The following is a 23121-nucleotide window of genomic DNA, read 5'->3' as shown; positions in this document are numbered from 1 at the left end:
CTCAGCAACCCATATTCAGCGATGAATAACAACAAGTAATGTGATAATAAAACTACAACTGTTAGTTTGCTGGCAGACAACAGAGTATGGAAACATTTAAAAGCTGGAATCTCGTTTTCTTTTACAGACACTAAGCCTCACATAACACCGATGTTTCCGCAAGCCTCCAGCTCCCTCCCCTGGCCTGTCATCATTGGCATCCCTGCAGTAATAGTGTTCATCTTTGGCACAGTGCTGCTGTGGTTCTGCCAAAGCAGAAAACACTGTCCTCCTCCCAGCCCTCCGGCCGCGCAGGTACTGCAGAGCTCTCACCGGCTGCCGCACCGGGAGCGGGACAGGGGCTGCGCGGCTCCCTCGTCCAGCTCCTCCAGCCCCGAGAAAGACTGTGTGACATCCATGAACTATGAGGAGTACCTCGCGCAGCAGCAGCAGCTCCTCCTCGGCCAGGGAGGACCAACAATTCCTGCTAAAATCTACCCCAAAATCTACACAGACATTCACACACACACTCACTCCCACGTGGATGGGAAAGTACATCAGCATCAACACATTCATTTTCAGTGTTAGTGCCAAATATTCCCAAATACTCTCCTCTAAGCTGCGGACATTAAGCTGCGGACTGAACAGGAACTCTGGAGTGACACTCACCTGGCATTATTTTTTTAAAATGGAGATTGTTGGAAAAGTGTACAATGTGTGGAAAAACAGTGGCCAGTGATACACACCTTTTGTTATTACATAAAAACTTCCATATTTGTTGCTCTTTTTTTTTTATACCTGTCAGATTCTCACACCACTACAAATGGATCAATCCTTGGCGAGCACTTACTAAAAAGGACGGGGACGTTTTTATTTTATTTTTTAAGAGTGTGAGGTTAATAGCAGCTATTAGGACCAGCTGAAAGGTCTTCCTCATCAGATGAATTTTCCATTTTCTCAAGTGAAAGTTGGTCTTTATCTTTCACATGCTCAGCTGTTGGAGCGCACAGATGAAAATGGTACTCAAGACTTACAAAAGGGCTGATTTTACGCTCCTACTCAGGTTGTCCTTTTGTTTGTTAAAGATGCATTATGCTGGGAATGCTGACCACTATCCTTATGTTACCTTTTTCCATCCCTGACTTCTGTTAAAAGTGATATAGAATAGACTGATAAATGTTTATTGTCTTTCACAGAGTGGAATAATTACATTGCCATGTCAACTGTGTTGGTCTACATTATCTTTTTTTTTTTTACCTTTTTTGTGGTAGCTTCCCATCTGTAGTCAGTAGTATGTTGACAAACAAGAGAAGATGAGTCTTTTTGACATCAACCTTTTCCACCCACAGTTCATGAAGCTGTAGTCATTTATAATCAAACTGATGACTATTTAATTTATTTTGCTAAAAAAATGTATCAAAGGTTTATTTTTCAGAGTAAAGCGTTTTGCATATCTATGTAATGTTATTACGTTGTTGTGTATAGTACATATTTGAATATTGTCACTCAGTTTATTCACATTTACTTCATGCCAATATTTAGGTATTTTTTGTATGTAATTGGTTGTATTTGACAATCTTATTTGATGTACTCTAAGGTTTAAAAAAAAAAGTTTGAAGGTTTGATAGTTTGATTAAATGACCAGAAACAAAAACAGATGCATTCTTCCTGAAGATTAGTGGATTTTGGGTATTAGTTAAAAGCTGCAGTGTGCACTGTGATGATGAAGGTGTACCTTTCATGAAACCGTCAGGGCACGCAGGTCAGCTTTCTTCCTTTGAGTGGGTTGAAGTGTCCGTCAAGGGTGACACAGAGGGCATGTCCACAGAGGGGCAGAACGTGCTGGGATGAATGAATAGATACTGTACAGACACAAGAGCAGTCTCACAGTTGCTTTATAGATGAGTGATGGCCCCTGCAAGACTACACCAAACAACCAGCATCTTTTCTCATTTAAGTGAATTGACCCTCTCCTCCCCCCTCTCTAGTCTGCACCACCACCATCTACTCATTCAACTCCAATCTAGGTAGGATTTCCTTTCACCATTTAGGAAGTGCATTGTCCTGCTGTGGGAGTGATGTGACGGGACCCTGTGATTGCTCAGGAAAGAAGGGGAGCATTGTATCAAGTGAGCTCTTGTTTTGTTGCAAGTATGGCAGGATGGAGATGAGCTTTGGCTCCAGACAGATGACGGCCGAGTACACTGAGCAGCCTGTTTTTAAAGCAGGTGCGTTTCTCTGAGTCAAAAAGCTGTGGTATTGTCGTGTCCATAAATAACGCTTAGAATACAAAATCCAGCTGAGAAGATTAAATTATGAGAGCATGCACTGCCCTCTAGTGGTCAGGGTCCTGTATATCAGCCATTGCTAAAGTCAGAAGTGCCACAATCCACTTAGAACAGCAAGAAAATCCCATGGGGTCTACCCAGTCCTAACTGCTCACTCCAAAGTGATTTACCTTGAAAAATTGTTTTACATTTAAAAAATAAAATAAAATTCTGTTATAACTGCAGGCTACATGCAGTACCTCACCTGCCCACAGTTTGAGAATCCCTGAGTATAGCATACAAGCGAAACTAAAGATTGATGCAAGAATGATCACCAGATCAATAAATCCTTTTTATTAACCTTTTTACAGTATAACATTGAAAGAGACAAACAGTTCACCACACAAGAAGACACTCTGGACATGAAGATAAAGAACAGAAGCAAACAGCATTTAAAACCAAGTTCAGCCCTTTTGCACATTGGATATGAGTTCATCACAAAGTTTGGTGAGCTCCTCTGCCTCTTTCTCCTGTAACAAGAAAAGAATTTAGAAATGAGAAGAAGAGTGATAATACTGCTGCAAATTCATGAAAAACAACATGCCGACTTGCCTTCTGGTCCAAGCTCTTCTCCAGTGACTGCACTTTCAGCTGCTCTCTGCGCAGCTGTGCTTGAAGTGCAGATACCTCAGCCTTGTATTTGGATCGCACCTCAGCTATTCCTTCATTTGCACTGATGGTGAGATTTAAATTCAAGTTAGTCAACGCAAGTCTCCTGATGCTTCAACATAAAAGGCCAGAGTTTCTTACTGGCTAATTTTCTCCTCGGCGTGAGCTTTAAGTGTTTGATAGCGCTGCTCCTCCTTTTTGATCCTTGCCAAGTAGTCCTGTGCACAAGACTTCAGAGTCTCTTCATTCTGGGCAGAGGATGCAGAAAATATTTCAACATTTAAACCTTAACATTAAAAATAATAATAATATGAAATTATAGCAAACATTTGTCTGGCTTCCATGAGCTGACCTTTTTGTAACCCTCTATAACGTCCTTGTACTTCTCCAGCCTCTTGAAGAGCTCTCCTAAAGATCTCTCCATAGCGTTCAGGTCGCTGCATAGTTGCTCCTTCTCCAACAGAGCCGCATTGAGCTTCGCCTGGGCCACCTCCCTCTCCTTCTCTTGATCAGCTGACCAGTGGCAGGAAATTTTACATTAAATGTTTGACAAAATACCCCAACACATTAACCCTTCTGATGAGCGCAACATGTACATATAACTTACCCATCATCTTTGTGATCATGAGCTCAAATTCAGCTACTATTTTCCTATGACGGAGACAAAATGTGGTCAAAGATCTTCAAAATTGATTTTATATAAAAACAACAAGAAATTTTAATATGATGCACAGCTCACCTCATTTCTTGCTCATTATCAAGCAGCTTACTGTTCTTCATACTCCACTGGTCCTCTTTTTCTTTACCCTATATGAGAGAGAAATGTACACTTTTTTTCCCTTGAGACTAAGAATGGTGCCTGTCATCTAGAAAACCCATTACTCAACTTTTTTTTTTTTTTTTTTTAAATAAAAATTACGCTCAACTTCAATGCCATGCATTTATTCTTTGGATCCAGAGGAGCTTTGCATAAACCACAATTCAAAATAATCCCATTGATCTTATCTGGCCTTTGGTACAGCCAATTAGTCCAGCATGACTGAAACAAATCTTAGTGCCATTTTACTTTTAACCTTCTGATTGGCTGCCACATGTAGATACAAATTCTGATCTTTGTGTTTAAAGTGTGGCTAAACCTGATTATTTTTAAATAAATAAATAAATAAATAAAAGTATCCTAATTTAATGTGGATGTTTTCGTGTTCAAATGCTGTATGGATGTGAAAAGCCAGACAACCTACTTCTGCCTGCACTTTGGCGATTGCTGCATCCAAGTCTTTCTGACTGTACTTCAGCACTTCGATGATAGCATCTTCGCTGTTTGCTGGCTGCGGGAAAGGAGGGACAAAGCTCTCAAGGACTGGAGTCTAGATGACATAAGTGGAGAAGATTTCAACAAAGTTAGCAGAAATAACAAAGGCGATGAGAAATTACCGGTCCAGCGGACAGAGTACAAGAGACTCACCGATGCTGCTGCATCGTCAAGCAGTCTGAAGTCATCTTTTTGTGGACCATTTGCCACTTTATCTGCAGTCTGTGGTGTTTCAAGCCTGAATTAAACAGAAGTGAAGAGGTTTCCTTTCCGATAAATTTATTTTACAGAAAATCAAAAGCCGATCAAATTCGGCTTTAATATCAAGTGAGCAGCACAACAGAACTACACCGTACCGTAAAACAGGGGCAGCAGGGAGGGGGGCTTGAATCTGAGCACCCGGGCCTGCAGACTTCTTTGGGCTCTCCCTCAGGAGGGGATCAAATTTTAGGTACAAGGACTGTTTCCTCAGTGCGGACTCCTTGAACTATTGATGAGAAAATGTAAACACTTTGAACCTTGTGGTTGAGGATTTAGTCATTTAGCAAAGATAAAGAAAGCACTTACACTGCTGGACCCAAACTGTTCGAGGTAGTCAATCTGTCCATCAAAGTCACTGGTCATGACTGGAGATAAAGATCGTGGGTTAAAAGCAGTAAGAGCTTTCCATTACTGCTAAGGATTGAACAAAAAGCACGGTTTGGTTCAAACAGAGCTGAAGCCAACAATTACTCACACATTGCTCCAGGAACAAACTCGTCATTGAAGTCTAGCATGTCAGCTTGCGCCTTCTGCTCAGGCTGAGAGGGTTCAGAGGACTCAGGGAGATTCTGCACTGGTTGTTTGGTGTCAAGGTCAGAGACAACCTTGTTATCTGCAACCTGTCATTCCATAATAAACAGATGTTTGTTAAAAACCAAAAACAACCCACACATACACAATATATTGAGAGTTGCATCAAAGTACATTCCTCCAACTTACCTGTACATGGTTTGGTTCAGGAGCTGGCAAACTGTCTTCAGCACTGAGAAGATGAAAACTTTTAGAGTGAATCTACAGTGAAATATGGCACTACTGGTAAGTGAAGCGTCTGCTGCTAATAATAACGATACTAAGCCTTTACTTTCTCTTACCGTGCTGGCGGTTCAGCCTCCTTTGTCACAGGGACATCAGTTTGCTCCTGAACTGCGGTTTCTACTGGTTCTGGGCTGGATTTCCTGCTGCACACGGGGGAGTTGTTTATGGCCGTTTTTGTGCCAAAAGGATTGAAGTTTGGGTCGTCAAACTTTTCAAAGTCAAAGGAGTAAGAACTTTTAGGCTGTAAAGCATCAGCATCACCATAACTGACTTCAGGCGTCACTTCAGCTTCTTTTGGTGGTTTGACATCAGACACCTGCTTTGGCTCTTTAGGTCTTACACCAGTTGGCCTTTTGCCAAATTTCTTAGGTGGCGGTTTCCGTTTGACTTCAGCACCATCATCAAAATTGAATTCAAGTTTGACAGGCCCGTTCTTGGTTGGGCCTTCCTTGACTGGGTCATCAGCCGGCTGGGATTCAGGAGGGGGTTTTGCTGTGTCGGCAGATATCAGATCCACTGTAGCGTCATGCTTCACCTCGTGCTGAACAGGCAATTCTTGGGCCACCTCAACAACAGATTGTTTGCTTTCCTCTGCAAGTGCATCTTCATTTGACACCTTTCGCCCAAGGACAGGTGAATTTGGAATTTTAGAGCCACCAGTCTGGAAGGGATTGACTGCGTCAAGGTTGTCAAAATCGAAGTTATAAGAACCTTTTGCTGGGAGTGGAGCATCTTCTGCAAAACTGCTGGACGACTTCTCTTGATCTGTGCTTGAAGACGCAACACCAAGCTGTTTTTCATCAGGTGTAGCAGGCCATGAATCGTCTTCCTCAACCACTGGAACCTTCACTATAACCACACTGCTCTCCGTGGAGCAGATATCGGCAGAAAGATCAGCGAGTGAGTTTTCTACAGACGCGCTGAATGGAAGGGTCTCATCTAGTGCCGACTCCATTTTGATAGGCTCCTCCACGATGTTCACTGGCGGTGTGTTTTCAGACTTGCTATGATCTGCAGGGGGGTTTTCAACAGCAGGCCTCATAGGTGAGAGAGCCATATTGTTAGACCCCTGAAATGGATTGAAGTCATCAAGGTTTCCAAAATCCAGCATGTAGCCACCTCTGCTTTGTATTGGCATGTTGTCATCGGGATAAGATGACACTTCTGCAGGGGGAAAGAAAAAAGTAATGAAGGTATCTGCTAATCTCTCAGCAGTGGTAGGGGGAAAAATGCATAAAGAGCTCATAACTTACAAGTTTAAAATAAATAAATTACCTTCTTTGAGTTGCTCAGTGGCTTCCTGTGGCAAAGTACTACAAAACCAAAACATGATAGGTTACCTAAATGCAACACTTTTTTCAATGAAGGCATACTGGTGAATGACACTCATTTACTTACTTTGATTTATCCAAATCCATAACTTTTTTATTCTCGTCAACACTCAACAAATTGACAGACTTGTTGGGAGACAGAATTCTTTTAGTCACAGGGTCTCTTCTTGGAGTCTGAAAACAAACCTACACAAAAATTATTTAGTCAGTAGTCAGAAGTAGTCAGCTGCCCCCAAAAGGCCTGGTTTTGAGCCTTGAAAAACCTTTTGTCTACAAATAACTGCATTTCTTTTTCTTCATATAGGTTTTCTTGTCCATCTTATTAAAATTCTGTTAACACTGGTTAGAGACAAACAGGCTGAGGCCAGAGTTCATATAGTACCAAAAGTAAATAATTTTTCATCTGATAGTCAAAGAGTGAAAGACAGCCTTTAGCATTAGCTTTCTGCCCAGGGCTACACTGCCTTGTGACTATACAATGGAATGGGATGAAAGTTTTTTTTTTTTTTTACTTTTACCCCCTTTGGTACAGTCTTGCTGGGCAGGTTTTCTGTCTGACGTAGGATGGAGGGCCTTCCAGTCGGCTGATCCAGGGCAAATATGTCGTTAGGAGAGTTGTGCTTTCCTCCTGGGCAGACCCCACGATTTTCATCATTAACATCAACAGAGCTCATCCTGTAAAAAAAATACAGGAAAAAAACTGTTATGCGACTGTACTGGGACCTCTAACCCTCACCGCTGAAGGAGGCGTCAGTCTTAAAGCTGCAACCAGTTGATAAGGCACTCTTCTGGTTACAGTTTACTCAGTGTGGGTGGAGAGCAAGAGAGAAAAATAATGTAAGATTTACACAAGAACCAAGGCAGATATATTGAGTCGGTACTTCTCCTGGTGAAGTTCTTAGAACTCATTTGAACTCCTCTCTCCGGGTGGTTTGCAGTAAGGCTACCGTTTGCCTTTAATCCCACCACTTTACATTTGTTTTGTGCATTTGTGCACAACAAAATATTTTAGGTAGAATTAGGGCTGCAGCAGTTGCATGGTTTGGCCACCAGATGGTCTTGAAGAGTTTATTTTTCCACACTCAAATGGCAGTCAATGTCAACAACTTGGTAACAAAAATAATGCTTTTTAGATAATATAGCATTATCAGTTTAAAATAAACTCCTAAATATTTATCCGCCAATTTTGATAAATCCTGGTATATAAATATTTATCTAAGCCTTGGCTTTTAGTCTTTAGACTTAATGCTAAGTCACGTATTAAGCCCTAGATGAATGAAGCATTATTGGGAGGAATGAGTCTTCCAAGTTATTTTAACTGGTTAAACTACATGAATCGCATATATGACCAAGCAGCAACACGTGATTTCTTGCAGCCAAAGGTTAGCATGCCTAACTTTACAAACCTGGTTACAAATAATGGATAGCGAACTAACTTTCCCTGGTGTCTTAATGGCTGTACAAGACAGCCGTTTGCTGGCACTGAAGCGGTAGATAAACCCCCCACTGTCTCTGATGGATGCCAGGAGAGCAGTAAGAGAACAACAATGCACATAAACCGCAGAGTACAAGCCACGATGTGGTTAGGTTACAACAAAACAGACATCTACTCCCTACTCAATTTTACCAAATTTTTCATCAAAGCTAATTCAACTTTCGACACCCTGTACACACTAGCACTGATATAATTAACGTTAACAGTAAAGTGACAATACCACCTTTGCTAGCTAACCGGTACACTTTAGTTAACGGAAAGTCGAAGAAAATAAAATCTCAACATCACATCTTAAAATACCAAACATTGCCAGAAATAACATACTAAACTGTAATCCCGTGTATCTACCACTTACCTCAATAAAACATATGGTGCTGAGAGAAACCGGGTCTTCGTCTATACAGTGACGATGAGAAATGAAGTCGTTTTGAAAAACCCTCGCCTTGCCTGGGTGACAACCGTTTGGATTTTAAAAGCCGTGAATCTCACCAATTAGATCGGGGGAAGCGTTCAAAGGGAACGCACTTCCCGGTTAAGCAGCCAATCCGTGAAAGAACGGATGTGATGTATTTTGGTGACTGCGCACTCGAGTCAGATTTAAAGATGACAGGAATGGCAAGGTAATGTGCTCTAAAATAAAATGTTACACACTCCTTAAACCAAAACTACCACACAGCGTGATTAAAAACAACAACATATAATTAAAGAAAAAAATACGATAAGGTTTTGTGTTACAGTTCTGGATTTTGAATTACTTTACTACATTAGAAAGGGCTTAGTTTATTTTTGTTTTTATTTTCTGTCATTAGACTCTTAGATACGTACATCCCGTAGGTAGGTGAAGTAGGTTTTCTGTCTGTTACTTATCTATCAATAATCTACTTCATCAAACGACACAGCTACTTGAGCGTCTGCATCATTAGTCTAACGTGATCCAAATGACATTGTTTATGTCCAATAATTTCTTTCATCATTTATCTTTTTTGGTTGTTTTTGTTTTATTCTGATTTTTTAAATTATCATTCTAATTTCTGCCTTCAGGCTGTTAGTATTATGCTTGAAAATTTCTTAATTGGGTGTCTTTAGTCTTCTTTAGTTTTGAACTCTTTACCTACATAAGCATTGTGCATTTTGATTTGTGTATTTAAACGTGTATTATTAGCCTATTGTCACCCTGAACTTTTAAGAGGTAGTTTATTGACATTATCTACAGTATTGTTGAAAAGTCTTGACCTCCTCCCCCTCTTTTAATATATAGGTGCAGTGATTTATTGAAACATGTAAAAACATACAAAGAATTGCAGTATATGAGGTTAAAAAAAAAGACATTCAAAGATCTTCTTTGGATCTTGGCTCTTTCTTTTGACAAAGTCCCCAACACCCCCGACTGAAATGCACCCTCAAACCATGACAAATCCTCTACTGTGTTTTACAGATGTCTGAAGACAAACACTGTTGGACCTTTTTCTTACCTCTCTATACTGACAGTTTTAACCAGACATTTCAGATTTGGATCCATCAGTCCATAAGACTTGCTGCTACTGATTTTCAGTCAGTGTCAGTGGAAATACGGTTGTCAAAAATCTATTTCTGACAAGGCTTCGGTGAACAGTTGATGAATCAACTGAAGGGCCAGATGTGTCTCGCAGGTCCTATGTCAGGTCTTTATTAGATTTGTCCTATTTCTTAAGGACATAACTTTCAGATACTGTTCATTTGCTGTGGACAGTTTTTCCAGTCTTGTCACTTCTTCTGTTCTCCACTTATCCAGTTGTCTCAGATTATCAGGGGCACACTTCACACCATACCAAGATATGCTTTTCGGCTAATAATTCTTTTGGTATCTCCTTACTGATGCAAAAAATAAAAGGTTATGCCTATGAAACTGTTACTATTGACATTTTGTTTTCTTGAAAGACTGATAGTAACAAAGTCCCTACATAATACAGGGTTAAGAAAGAGATTTCGGGATGTCGTTCCTGGGATCTGCTGGAAATACTCACTCACCTCAACTAAACAAAACAAGACAAAATCCCTGGAACAAAACAAACAATTAACAATTTTTCACTTGAACAGCAGGTGGCGGTATGTCCCGTTCAATAGTCTGTTCATAAAACTAAGGAAGAAGAAGAAGTAGGAGCAAACTTGCCCGCCAATTTCGAAGGATGTAAACAGTGCTGTCTTTCTGCCTCTGTTAATCGAAATGTTGTGAAAAATATATTTTACCAGGAAACTGAGAATATTCGGCTGTCAACAATGAATTCCAGTGGGAAAGGTAGAGCAGCACAAATGCATGTTTTTGTTGTTCAGCTAACAGGAGTAAAATTAGCTTAAACGCTGCTATGAAACTCGATGCCAGGCATCGAGTATGTATGGAAGCTCTAAGCATGATACTTGAACGCTGTATTATTAATGAAGCTTTAGCTCTAAAAACGACTTGCAAAGCTAAATCAACATCTAACATGGTCATGATTTTGTTAACAGGCTCTGCTGATTCAGCTCACCTTGCTGCCAGGTAATCATACTTTGTCACGCCGTCTGTTTTTTGTTTTAGTTTAAAACGCTAACGCTACAAACCTAAAAGGATAACGGTAAAATGAAACCAGAGCTGCTTCATACTAATACGACCCTAACTCTGTTGCTACCAAGAAGGATCAAAAGCAAACTGTTTCCCTCCTTATGATTAGGAGTTCAGTGACTAAATGTAATGACCAAAGTGAGATAGTTGGTCACATCGTTAGGATTGATCTCTAAAAGGGCTGTAATTTGTATGGATTAGCAAACATGCAGGCTCACAAACTATGTTGGTGTAATCTGTTTGTGAAAATAAATTTCTCAGCTGTATGCAGCACGTTTATGGAGCAGGAAAAGTAAAATAAAAATGAGCCAATGTAATGAAATAATGCACGCAATAATGCATAGTGTTGTTGCTGGTACGTTGTGTGGCTAATGAGGCCACTTTAACTGTTATTTTGATGCTTTTGGAAAGACAATAGTTATAGTTAAAACAACCATGCAGTAAATTAGCAGCTGCTCTTTTTAACAGTGTTTAACTCTTGCCATTTTCACCTTAAATATCTTGTTCTTTGTCGTGTTATTATCTGGGCTTAAAGCAGTGAGAGCGACTCTATTAAAGTCTTTGTCAGAGTACGACCTCTGACCCGGGACACTGGGCTGACCACAGATGGCGATCAGAACCTGTGTCTCTCTGTCACGTCACCAAACACCATCCGTTTGCTCTCAAAACCAGAACCACGAACCTTCACCTATGATCATGTTGCTGATATGGACACCACACAGGTTTGAGGCACATTATTGATTATTTGGTTATAAAAATGCCACTGTCACTGTTAAAATTAAGTGTCTAAATTTAATTTTACTGATTTGAGATGTAGCTTTTATGGCTAAAAAAGTAATTGTAACATTTCTACAGGATGCTGTATTTTCCAGTGTGGCCAAGAATATTGTTGAGTCGTGCATGAATGGATATAACGGTACAATATTTGCCTAGTAAGTGATCTTCCCATTCTTTACTTCATAAAATCAATTTATGGCACAGCCAGTCTTCAGTGTGCTTAATGTGAATTACCCATTTGGTTCCTTATTGGTCTCCTCTTTTGCAGTGGACAAACAGGCTCTGGAAAAACCTTCACCATGCTTGGTGCGGCTTCTGTAATATCACTTACATTTTAGAATAAATATGATCGAACAATCATATAACCTAAAATAATTTTTCTCTCTTTTGCTTCAGGGCCATCCGAGCTGGATAATTTCACAGATGATCTAAGGGGGGTCATTCCTCGAAGTTTTGAGTACCTGTTTTTTCTCATCAACAGGGAAGTGGAAAGGGTGAGCGCTAACATTTTATTATCTTGAAAGACATATTGTTCAAATTTGTTCTTTAAATGAATTTTTCACTTGTTCTCCCCTCCCCAACAGTCTTCTCAGTCCAAGAGTTTCCTCTGCAAATGTTCATTTATTGAGATATACAATGAACAAATTTATGACCTTCTGGACACGGCCTCAGCCAGCCTTTTTCTCAGGGAGAACATCAAGAAAGGTGTCTTTGTTGAGGGAGTCGTGGAGAAGTTTGTGAACTCAGCGGCTGAAGCGTACCAGGTATAAAGTCCCAGTTTGTTGTGGCTGATGGTTCTTATGTTTACTGTCTAACCAATTAGAATGTATGAAACCTTTATGTTCTTGTATGTGAATTTATCCAGTTTCATAAAAACAAAACAAGCTGTGGGACTGTATAAAATGTGTGTTTTAAACCATTTAGGTGCTCTCTATGGGCTGGCGCAATCGACGTGTGGCCTCTACCTCGATGAATCGCGAGTCTTCGAGATCCCACGCAGTGTTCACTATGACTTTGGAGTCCAAGGAGTCCATCAATGAAGTGGTGAACATCCGAATGTCTCAGCTGAACCTGGTTGATCTGGCAGGGTCTGAGAGGCAGAAAGACACACACACAGAGGGCTCGAGATTGAAGGTGAAGGCTTTGTGTCTTAATGCCCTCACACTATTGGACCTACATTGTTTTCTGGTCTCTAAAAGTTGCTGTCTGCTCTGCTTCTGTTGCTCAGGAGGCCAGCAGTATCAATCGCTCCCTCATGTGCCTTGGCCAGGTGATCATGGCGCTGGTGGACGTGTCTAATGGAAAGAATCGCCACATCTGCTACAGGGATTCAAAGCTCACCTTTCTGCTCAGGGTATGTGTAGATGCAAATTCAGGAGGATGTAGCATGGAAATAATAATTGCAGACATGCGCCACAGTTAGGCATTATCGTTGCAGTGCTTGATTTTTAAGGTTTTCTCTCTTTATTTTAGGTCTTAACTTGCAAATGTGATGTCCTAGGTTGTAGAGTATGGATTGCAGTGAATATATGAGATTCATAAAATTTCACAGTGTAACTTCTGGGGAATTATATGTGAAATAAATGGTAAATGGCCTGTATTTATATAGCGCTTTACTAGTCCCTAAGGACCCCAAAGCGCTTTACATATCCAGTCATCCACCCATTCACACACACATTCACACACTGGTGATGGCAGCTACATTGTAGCCACAGCTGCCCTGAGGCGCACTGACAGTGTTCAGATATATTAACAATTCTATTGTCACTGTAATTTCAGGACTCTCTTGGAGGGAATGCCAAGACTTACATCATAGCCAACGTCCACCCTGGTTCAAAGTGTTTTGGAGAAACATTGTCCACCCTGCAGTTTGCCCAGAGAGCAAAGTTGATCAAAAATAAGGTATAAGTCATAGGAGCCAAATACTTAGTTAAAACTTAGAATTAACAAGTGTGTCTTGATTTCTCACTACAGTTTTTTTCCTATCTCTGTATAATTATTGTGCCTTGCCAGGCTGTCATCAATGAAGATACACAGGGAAATGTGAAGCAGCTGCAGGCTGAAGTGAAGAAGCTGAAGGAGCAGCTTGCTCAGGCGCTCACATCTCAGGGAGTGGACTATGGGAGAGACATAGCACCAGGAGGACCTGAACTTCACATGGGTAACAATGAATCAAACATATGTTAATGTTCAGCCCGTTAACAACCTGTTTAAACCGTTTTAGAGTTCAGCATAGACTAAGTTACTTTTTAAAAAAAAAATTTTTATATTCTAACCAATCCAGGCTCATCCATCGAGACTCATCATGATGTCTCATATAAAGTAAAGTTTATGTCTGCTGTTCGTCTGTGGAAGAAACAAGATGAGGAAAAAAAGGCAAGATGAAGCTTTTATTTGTTTATTTTGCCACATATTTTAAAAACCTATAGTGAAACTTATAGTTACGTTTGATTGTTCTCAGGCGCTACTCACCAAGGTGGCCCAACTAGAGGAGGCCTGGGCGCAAAAAGACAAGTTTATCCATTCCAGCCGAATGATTGTCAGGTTTCGAGAAGACCACATCTCTCGTCTGGAGAAAAAACTGAAGGCAGGGGAAAACTCGCTGTCAGACAAGGACTCTCAGGCTCTGATTGATCAGCTGAAAGAAGAGATTAAGATCTTGAAGGATCAGGTACAAATGTCAGCCCACTGCTTAAATTAAAGGCTTTGAAACTATATCTGCATATTGTATAGATGCAAGCTGTAGGAGAAACTAAAATCAAAATACACTCCAGTGGCATATATATTTTTCTTCATATAACAACATGGCAAAAGCAAGGTTACATGTGCCATAATTAAATTCTCACTTTCTTCACCACCACACTCTTTATTTTTATTTTTTTTAAAACACTTCTGCCTTGAACAAGGTTGAACATCACCCAAAGATGACTCGCTACGCTGCAGAGAATTACAGCCTCAGAGAGGAGAACCGTCAGCTACGTTCGCTTGAATCAGTGGTGAAAGCTCAAGAAGTTGCAGCCCAAGTTGCTGTGGAGATTGAAGAGGCCTTTCAGAAAGCTGTGGAGTCAGAGAGACCCACAGAAAGTAAGACTGCCATCCAAAAATTGGAGAATTATGTTTGGAAAAATAAAACTGTGAATTATAATATAGTGTTGTTTTTAATTATCACTTGTTGCTCCACAGCTTCAGAAGTCTCTTCAGCCTCTGTGGCTACAGATACCACCTCGGCAGCGACAATTGAGAAACTCAATGCCAAGCTCCTTCAGAGACAGTCAGACCTGACAGGGGCCCTTCAGGCTTTTGAAGAGTACAAAGATGTCACCAAGTAAGAGTTAAAGAGGTTCTTTAATATAAATCTGATGTTAACATCCCTTCTACCTCTTGTAGAAGAGGTATCATATATGAAAACACAGCTCAGCTTTGATTTCTGTGTCAAAAATGTATTTAAAAGAATTTTTAATATGTATTATTTAAATCACAAATAAACTTCACGAAGATTAAAGTGGTGCTTTGTGTTTCAGGAAGCAGATGGCTCAGCTCGAGTCTGAGAAACGATACCTTGAGAAGTCCAACAAACATTTGGAGAAGATTCTGGAAGCTACAAATGCTTATAACAAACAGGAGGTTTCTGAACTGAACCGAATTCATGTTGAAACTCTAAAGGTTAGTCGTTGCAAAAATGACTAACTATAAGGTAACATTGGGTCCAATCTCTATTTAGGATTATGAAAAAATGAATTGGGCTTCAATAATGAAATATCTATTGTACCAGATTCTCAGCACGCCCACCAGAGGATACAACTTGCGGTCCCGCCTCGTGCCGCTCTCCAGCCCGGAGCACCTGAATGGGATGGACGGTAATGAAAACGGCATTTGGTCGGAGCAGCCTCCATCAGACATGACTGAGATGGCCCTGACTGAGGAACTGCGTCAAGTGCAGGTAAAGCAGTGTGGATTTTTGTCTGCATATACTATGCAAATAAAATGACCGCATAAAGTCCACTTATTGTGTTAAACTTTTTCTGATTTGTCATCAGGATCAAGCTAGCCGCATCCAGGCGCAGTTGAATGAAGAGGAGCTGAAGAACAGCAAGATGCTGCAAGAAATCGCCAAACTTGAGGAACAGGTGGCTGTGATAACTCAGGAATCTGACTGCAAGGACGAGGTAGAAATGTTTAATTTGCATGAAAAATTGGAAAATGTCCTTTTTTAAATTGATTTCTGATTATTTACACTGTTGTACAGCAACTTTCTACTGAAAGAAATAACTGGAATAAAGATCAACTCTGTCTGCAAGAAACTATTAACAACCTGCAACAGAGCCTTCAGTCTGAACAGCAAGCTGCAGAAGGTTAGTCTGTGATGTTTCTGCTGATTGCATGAACTTGTGCTCATCTTAAGAAATGTAAGAACTTTTGACTTTAGCCAGCGATGGGAAAAGTTTGCCACGGTCCTTTTTGCACTTCTTTCAGTTCTGAGGAGCGAGATCCGTGACCTGCGCTTGGTGCTGCAGTCGTCCGATAAGGAGCTGGCCTCTGTGAAGAACAAGCTAATAGACAGTCAGAGCGAGCAGCAGAGAGAGATGAGTCAGCTCTCCAACAGTCTGATCAGCACACAGCTCCAACTTGACAAAGTCCAGTAAGCATGAGTCAAATACTGGGGTGGACAACATTTTTTCTTTTTCTTAGAGAGCCATGCTATGTAGAACCACATGTAGAACAACTGAATTGAAGTTGATGAAAATGATGCTGAATTATGGAAAGTCTGTTGAAAACAAATCTGTGTTGATGTTGTTTAAAAAGCTTTCAATTCAGTTTAGGATTGTGTTAATACTGATAAATGTGCTTTCTCCATAAATTTATTATAATGGCGCTGTGTGTTACACAACTGTGTGACATTTAGCTTTATGGGAACATAAAGACTATCAAATCAACTCGCGTTAAATATAGAGTTGAAGGAAAATATGTGTGGCCATCACCAGAGAGCTGTAACGGTTCATTACAGAAAACAGTTTGCCCAGTTCCCTCTGTTTGAATCCAGTTAAATAGCAGTAAAGCAGCCAATAAAGTAGAGGGGGCTGGATTCAAGTGGTTCTTATTTTTTGCAGTGCTGTGGCCTCATTAGTATGTTGATGTGTTCACGTGACAACCTCTTCATTCCAGGCTGGAGTGGGAGCAGCTTCTGGAGCAGCATCGGACACTTCAGGATTCGTTTGACCAGCTTCAAGCTGAGGCCAAGTTTGAGGCTGATCAGTCAAGACAGCAGCTGGATGACAGGCAGAAGGAGATCGACGAACTGAAAGCCGAGATCATGGTGAGTGAACTCGCAGGGTTTACGACAGCTTTGTCTGAAAATGTTGCCATGATGTTTACTTTCTATCCTTGATTTTTATTTATTTATTTATTTATTTATTTATTTATTTATTTATTTTACTGTAGAAATTGAATAATTCTCTGCAAACTGAGCAGGAGCACACAAACACCTTAGTCTCCCAGTTAAAGGAAAACAAAGAAAGTACATCAAAGTAAGTTCTGCACAGTTAAAACTTTTAATCCTTTTTTTTTTGTCTCCTAAAATGTTAAATTACTACATTAACATGGGTCGCTTTCGTATTCTTCAGGGAACTTCTTGAAACAGTGGAGCAGAATACACAACTCAAAAAACAAGTCTCAGACTTGATAACACAAAATCAACAACAGGTCAGTCTTAAGAACAAGGTGTATCTCTGCAAATAAAAAAACTGTCATATAAGTATTTGCAGCCTAGTCGTTAAACCTGCTTGTTTCATTTTTGTTTCAAAGGTGTCCACTCTTGCTGATCTTGAACAAAATCTTACCTCTGCCAAGGAAAGCATAAAAAGCTTGGAACAGAAGACTGAACAGGACAAAGTAAGCCTCGTATCTTTAATTCCTCAAATATGGCTTCTGTATTTCTACTGCCCTTCTAAAAACTGCTTGTAATGTTTTACAGGATGTTGTTTTAGACCTTATTAACCAAACCAGAGACCTCCGCAGTGAGCTGAGCCACAAGGACCAGACCATTGTTCATCTTAATGAAGATATCAGAGACATCACTGTAATCTTACTCCTACGTTATCCTTATACTGTTTGCTGTAGTTACCCTTTACGTTACACAACCATTTTATAGTGCATTTTTATACAGTTAATCTCATTGCTCTTCCAGGCCAAATGCAACGCTGCATGCTGTGAAAGGGACAACATCAAGGAGCAAAAGTGTAAGATGCAGGAAGAAATCTGTGACCTGAAAGAAACTTTAGACAGGAGGGTGGCATCCAACAAAATAGAGGTAATGAAACGACTGTAAATGAATTTGTGGTGTTTTGTAGATTCATCACAAGTAATTAAGAGCAAAGAATAGAGTTGAATGATACAAATTGTATATATTGTGTGTCTTCAGGTTGAGGTTTTGCAGGAGGAGATTGTTTATGCCACTGAGGAGGTTGAAAGGCTTACTAAAGTCTTAGATGAGCAAAACAGCCTCCTGCAGGCATCTCAAGAGCAAACCGCCAAGAAGGATGTCATTATACAGAATCTGCAGCAGAAGGTAAAGTTTTTTTTATTTTATTTTGTTTATTTATTCAATTAAGTCAATCAAATAACACATCAATGTTACCAATTTCCCTAATTTCTACCTTTTACCAGCTGCAACGACAGCAAGAAGCTGTCGAGAAAACTATCAGGAATGGAGCTTTCCAGCCACCCGTTGAGCCGACAGTAACGCCTAAATCGTTTCCTCGGGTAAAACCTGCTTATGTTTTTAAATACGAAGTTTTTAACATCTACCTGGTCACTGGTGCCCAAATTTAGCTTAACATCCAACCATGGCTTACCCAAATTGAGAAGCTGCAAGTCATGGCTCAGTGGTCTCATGGTTAACATGTTCACCTTGCATATGAAAGATCTCTAATGCGACACCAGAAGAAGACACAAAAACCAAACGTCAGGGTGTCACAAGCTGAAGTTAAGTAGAGGCTTGTGTCAGAAAGTGTAAAATCTTTGCCTATCAACCATGTGTGCTTGTTTAACCAAACCCTAGCCCTAACATACCTGGTGAACGTGAAGAAGTTAAATATCCCTTCATAAATGTATGTTTTTAAATTTGCACTTAAGAACATAGCATATACAAACTTTCTTGTTTATTTCTTTTTTCCCTCTTTTTAAATTTAAGACACCCTGTACCCCTGGAAGTTTCAACAGGGACCTGAGCCAGGTGCTGGAAATCCAGGAGCGGGAGCTGGAGAATAGACGCTCTTCCATGATGACCATGGAAATTCTTTTATCAGAGCTGAATGCTGAGAGAGCTGCCAAAAATGAGGAAATCGAACGGCTTAAGGTATATTTGTGGAAAAATTAATGAATCTATAATCTTTCATAATTAGACTGATTTATATCAAGTAGCTTTGTTTTTATAGATTCGAATAAGTTCTTTATGAAGTTCTTATTGAAGTTGCTGTATTTAAATATTTTTTTTATTTGCATTTTTCATGAAATGCTTGTCATGAATGCATCCTATTTGAATATATACAACATTCATATACTGTATTGCCTTTCTCCCAGACGCAGCTCAGTGAGAAAGAGATGGTTCGAATGGAGATCCAGGCTTTGCTTGATAAGTTTTACACTAAGCAGAACCAGATGACCCAAAATGGAAATAATAATGGGTTGAGTATCTTGAAGATTATGCAATCCTCAGGCCACCTATAATGAAAAAGGATAAATAAAATAAATAATTCTGCCTTGCATGTGTTTCAGTGAAGAGTTGAATGAAGCCTTCAAGCACTCCATTCTTAAAGAGCTAGATGAGGAGAGAACAGAGAAGGTCTGGATCTGTTCTTCTGCTTTAAAATTCTATCATTAATGAAGTTACCGATAATTATTCATGTCCTGTTTCTCTTGTATTTATTAACAGAGCAAAATGATGCAGAAGCTTTCAGAAACTCAAAAAAAGTAAGCATCTGCATGGATTGGTGTCATCAGATTGATCTGTTTGCTCTTGCATAATGCTTCTTCAAACCTTTTTTTAAGCTTCAGATTTTACAGCCTGCTCTGTTTTCTTCTCCTCTCTGCGATTAGATTGCAGGCGCAGGAGTCTATGTTGGTTCAGTCTCAGACCTGCATTCAAGAGCTCACCACTGAGCTGAGAAACCGCTGTCTAGAGCTGAGAGAGACGAACCAGAGGATAGTGGAGGAAGAGAAATTAATCCAGGTAAAAATCATGTGCCATACAAAGATTGTGCTATGCATAGCCGTCTCATTTTACATCTGGAACACTGGGTCCAGATTTACAAAGACAATATAGTATTTTTAAGACTAATACTGTTGCCAACGGAGTTGTTGTTTTGTTTTTCTAACATTTGTTATGTGTAGTTATTTATGAGTCCTTAAAGTGCAGTTTTAAAATCTTTTTTTTTTATTGTCACTATGAATTGGGGATTACTCCTTTATGTTCTGCCTGACTCAGCTCTGATCAGCTGGTTGATTCTGGATCTTCCCTGTGTTATTAACAGGGAAGTTCAGGGTGTTTCTCCCCTCTCTTCTTTAGCCTTATACATTTTCATATATAAAATCTCTCTATCTAGCTAGCTATGGGTCGGGGTCTAGCATATTGCACATTTGTGAACCTACAGGAGGCTTTTGTGACTTCTGCAACTTTTTGTGCTTTCTTACAGGAGATTGAGGTTCTCCGTAAACAGAACATTAAGCTGTCTGAGGAGAATGGAAAACTTGTGGGACACAAGAATCACAAACAGAGGATTGAGTATCTCGTTAAGCTTAAGAAGGACAACACAAAACTTCAGGAGGTAACTATGTTCTCCTCTAAGATTAAAGAAGGCTTTTCTATGACCAGGTGAATACTGATAACTCATGACATCAATCAAATCTGTGCATTTCTTTGTGTTTTCAAGGAAAACGAAAAGCTCCGAACGGAGATTAGCTTAATGCGAGAGAACACTGGATGTCCACCGCTGGAGTTAAACCTCTGATGCTTGTTTGAACGGTCAAATCTTTTTTTTTTCTTTTTTCTTTTTTTTTTTTTTAAATATAAGTTTGTTTATTTGTTTTTTTCTTGCCATAGATGTTATTTGTCTACGATTCGGGTTGTTTTTTGGACGTGGTTTTGACACATGTGCTGTGACTAAACCTCATCGTTACAGTGACAGGCTCACACGTTTTCTTGGTCCTCGCTTAGGATTTAAGGGTTGATATCACGTTGTTCTCCTTAGGTTATTGGAGTTCTGTGCTTTCACATTTTGTCGGTGTCCATTATAGACCTGTGTGTGGCTGTGTTGTAATGACTTTGAAGCATTATGAATATTCTGTACATATGGGCATTCGCTCCTTTAGTTGCCGACTAATTGACCATTTTTACGCATATGATGTATACTCCACATACTGGAATTCTTTTCTTAATCTTCGATCTTTCTTTTCTTTTTTCTTCTCTTCACTTTTTTTTTGTTTTTTTTTAGCACAAGTTAAATACGTTTTTGTAAATGCCACTAATTTAAACAAAATTATAAAACAATACTCTGCAGATTAAATTTTCTTCCTCTTTTCTCAAGTTTGAAATGTCAGTTATGTTGGTCGGCAGCCTGGATCAAATGTTTTATTTTATCTGAACACGCAGGAATCCCCAAAATCATCCTTGTTAAACTTACGAATGTCATGGCTGTTGGGTCTGTGTTTCCACAAGCCCCGCTAATTCTAGAGACTTATTCATCATGAAGAAAACAAGACAGTCGATCGATCAATCGTGCGTGTCCACCACGAAAATGACCTCACATCTGACCTCCCTTGCTGCCTTTTATTGAGAGACAGTTCACACAAAAAAACATCAGAACAAAGCCACGCCCACATGGTTCTAAGGTAGGTGTGTGTGTGTGTGTGTGCGCGCTCCATACAAAGGGGAGGAAGTTTACCAACATCAAACAGACCTTCACAAGGATGTGCCTGTGATAAAAACACTACTGCCCCCCCCACTCAGAACCTCGAGAATCTGGGGAGGGGAGGACAGAAAGAATTCCTTTCACAGAGTTAAAACAATGTACAAATGGTAAACATAAAAATGACAAACATTTAACAATTCACTCTAACAATGGCCCAATTGAATATAAAGAATTTCTGCACTTCCCCAAAGCTTCAATCAGAAATCTGATTAACACAAATGAAGATGAAGTATCTTCTCTTTGGCTTCACAGATTCATTTTTATCCTCTTTTAATTTTCTATTTACTTTATTTGCAGTTTCTCATTTCCTACCTGATAGTTACTGCTCCTTTCTACCTGTTTACTCACTAATGACAGAAAATATGGGACAGAATACCTGGTAACTTAAGTCATTTGGATTTGTTCTATGAGTTCTGATTACTTCACTAAATTCATGCCCCAGTGGGACATCCAAGCCCACACCTTAGAAATCACTATGCTAAATATTAAGTTAACACAAATGCTTACATCTGTTTAAGAAATTTATTTGGCATTTTACATGAGACAGTGCACAAACATAAATCTGATTTTAAGCTGTCAAGTATGTCTTTAGATATAAAACATCCAAGCTAATTAGCTTTCAGTGGTTTAAAAAATAGTGGAGATCACCTAAACAGGTAAGTCATAATTGATAGTAATTTCTCTGATTTTGTTCTTTAATATAGAAATATTTTATTTGGTTGCTATCATTATTGTGACAAAATCGTATACAATAATTATCTTCTTGCCTAGTTCCACATACCAAAGGTATTACAGTTAACTAAAATGTTTTCATTTGTTAGTCATGTAAAAACAAACCAAGAGCAGAAAAATTAACATACTCGTATAATAATAATAATAATAATTAAAATGAAGCGAAATTTAAAAAAAAATACAATAATACTATGACTAGTACAGTATTAACTATAACAATTTTGGTTAACCTGTTCGTGGTGTATCTTCTGTGGGTGCAGATAACTTGTTTATAAGGTTCATTTAAAAAACAGACAGAGAGACAGGTAGACTTGCCATTTTTATTCCAACCGCCAGTGGGAGACGTTAGAGCTGCGCCTGCCTCACGTGTTTTCGTCTTCGTGTTACCCGCTATCACAGCGAAGTGGGGAAAAAAATACAATTACTGGCGCAAAATGAAGAAAATATTTACCGCTGAACAAATATCGGACTGGTTCACTTCAGGGAACAGGTTTGCGAACATTAAACTCACAGAAGAAGTGGCTGAGAGGAAGTCAGACGATGAACCATCGTCGAAAGAGAGCAGGTATGATGGTTTAGTTAGCGTAAACGTGGTTGACCTTAAGCTAAGTAGCATGCTAGCATGGTCTAGCTTTGCATTCAGGTGTTAGACACTTAAATATTTTAGAAAAATTAATGGCGTGTGGTTTTGTTGTTGTTGCTAGATTTAGCTGCTCAAAGTGATGCCGTTAAATTGTTTTTAACTTATCAAGTGTTTTAAGTCGTTGGCGGACATATACATCATGTCTCAGCTTGGCAGCAAGTATTGGAAAGTGAAGTTCAAATAGAAGAAATCACATTGTAGGCATGCTTAAATGTCACCGTAATGGGTAAATGCGTAACGACCAAAATTAACACAAATTATTCCGGAGCTGTAGAAAACAAACGGGGGGATATTTT

General features: G+C 39.5%; 4 protein-coding genes across 8 annotated transcripts in view; 3 read left to right on the top strand and 1 right to left on the bottom strand.

Annotated features, from left to right (window-relative positions):
• Window positions 1–2434, top strand: part of LOC102309461 (fibroblast growth factor receptor-like 1) — a 33822-nt gene extending 31388 nt beyond the window's left edge. The window contains exon 8 of one of the 2 annotated variants that reach the window (XM_042218198.1): window positions 128–2434. In XM_042218198.1, the coding sequence (XP_042074132.1) occupies window positions 128–567 (440 nt within the window). In that variant the 3' untranslated portion in view covers window positions 568–2434. The remainder of the gene's footprint in view (window positions 1–127) is intronic. The other variant, XM_005916690.3, reaches the window with a different exon arrangement.
• A 143-nt stretch (window positions 2435–2577) lies between these two features.
• On the bottom strand, window positions 2578–10678 carry tacc3 (transforming, acidic coiled-coil containing protein 3). 3 transcript variants are annotated; one of them, XM_005916686.2, is made up of 17 exons: window positions 10635–10678; window positions 7148–7310; window positions 6703–6821; window positions 6580–6617; window positions 5361–6468; window positions 5209–5251; window positions 4964–5108; window positions 4795–4853; window positions 4584–4714; window positions 4381–4465; window positions 4157–4282; window positions 3655–3722; window positions 3523–3566; window positions 3268–3428; window positions 3057–3163; window positions 2859–2979; window positions 2578–2776 (listed from the first exon to the last, which is right to left on the bottom strand). In XM_005916686.2, exons 2-17 carry the CDS (start codon window positions 7307–7309, stop codon window positions 2711–2713), a joined length of 2583 nt encoding a protein of 860 aa, XP_005916748.1. In that variant the 5' UTR covers window position 7310; window positions 10635–10678; the 3' UTR covers window positions 2578–2710. The 3 variants fall into 3 exon arrangements, with proteins under 3 accessions (XP_005916748.1, XP_005916747.1, XP_005916749.1); XM_005916685.3 differs by lacking the exon at window positions 10635–10678 and adding an exon at window positions 8486–8616; XM_005916687.3 differs by lacking the exon at window positions 10635–10678 and adding an exon at window positions 8486–8616 and having other exon boundaries at window positions 7154–7310.
• Window positions 10221–20541, top strand: kif15 (kinesin family member 15). Of its 2 annotated transcripts, none has more exons than XM_042218196.1 (35): window positions 10221–10405; window positions 10615–10645; window positions 11244–11430; window positions 11564–11640; window positions 11754–11791; window positions 11882–11979; window positions 12070–12249; window positions 12410–12619; window positions 12714–12839; window positions 13265–13387; window positions 13499–13646; window positions 13770–13861; window positions 13947–14156; window positions 14392–14569; window positions 14669–14810; window positions 15007–15148; window positions 15258–15425; window positions 15523–15651; window positions 15732–15837; window positions 15959–16124; window positions 16649–16799; window positions 16925–17010; window positions 17107–17185; window positions 17288–17374; window positions 17457–17561; window positions 17670–17792; window positions 17904–18050; window positions 18149–18244; window positions 18675–18839; window positions 19064–19167; window positions 19259–19325; window positions 19416–19453; window positions 19580–19712; window positions 20176–20307; window positions 20413–20541. In XM_042218196.1, exons 1-35 carry the CDS (start codon window positions 10387–10389, stop codon window positions 20488–20490), a joined length of 4161 nt encoding a protein of 1386 aa, XP_042074130.1. In that variant the 5' UTR covers window positions 10221–10386; the 3' UTR covers window positions 20491–20541. The 2 variants fall into 2 exon arrangements, with proteins under 2 accessions (XP_042074130.1, XP_042074131.1); XM_042218197.1 differs by having other exon boundaries at window positions 10240–10405; window positions 11247–11430.
• Window positions 20542–22390: 1849 nt separating this feature from the next.
• The window catches only part of tdrd9 (tudor domain containing 9), a gene marked incomplete in the record, with an annotated part of 45176 nt that continues 44445 nt past the window's right edge, over window positions 22391–23121 (top strand). The window contains 1 exon segment of the mRNA XM_014331929.2: window positions 22391–22747. Coding sequence (XP_014187415.1) covers window positions 22617–22747 — 131 coding nt within the window.

The sequence above is a fragment of the Haplochromis burtoni genome, unplaced genomic scaffold (genome assembly GCF_018398535.1).
Source record: "Haplochromis burtoni strain Fernald_Lab_line unplaced genomic scaffold, NCSU_Asbu1 Contig_16, whole genome shotgun sequence".
Classification (NCBI taxonomy): Eukaryota; Metazoa; Chordata; class Actinopteri; order Cichliformes; family Cichlidae; genus Haplochromis; species Haplochromis burtoni.
This window is presented reverse-complemented; position numbering and strand designations above follow the sequence as displayed.

Coding starts and splice junctions, on each gene's coding strand:
- tacc3 (XM_005916686.2), bottom strand. CDS start 7,309: ATGAGCTCTGTTGATGTTAATGATGAAAATCGTGGGGTCTGCCCAGGA. Junction 2,980..3,056: donor GCCGAGGAGAAAATTAGCCA/GTAAGAAACTCT, acceptor TCTCACCATCAG/TGCAAATGAAGGAATAGCTG. Junction 2,777..2,858: donor AGAAGAGCTTGGACCAGAAG/GCAAGTCGGCAT, acceptor TTCTTGTTACAG/GAGAAAGAGGCAGAGGAGCT.
- kif15 (XM_042218196.1), top strand. Junction 14,811..15,006: donor GAGTACAAAGATGTCACCAA/GTAAGAGTTAAA, acceptor TTTGTGTTTCAG/GAAGCAGATGGCTCAGCTCG. Junction 19,168..19,258: donor CAAAATGGAAATAATAATGG/GTTGAGTATCTT, acceptor CATGTGTTTCAG/TGAAGAGTTGAATGAAGCCT.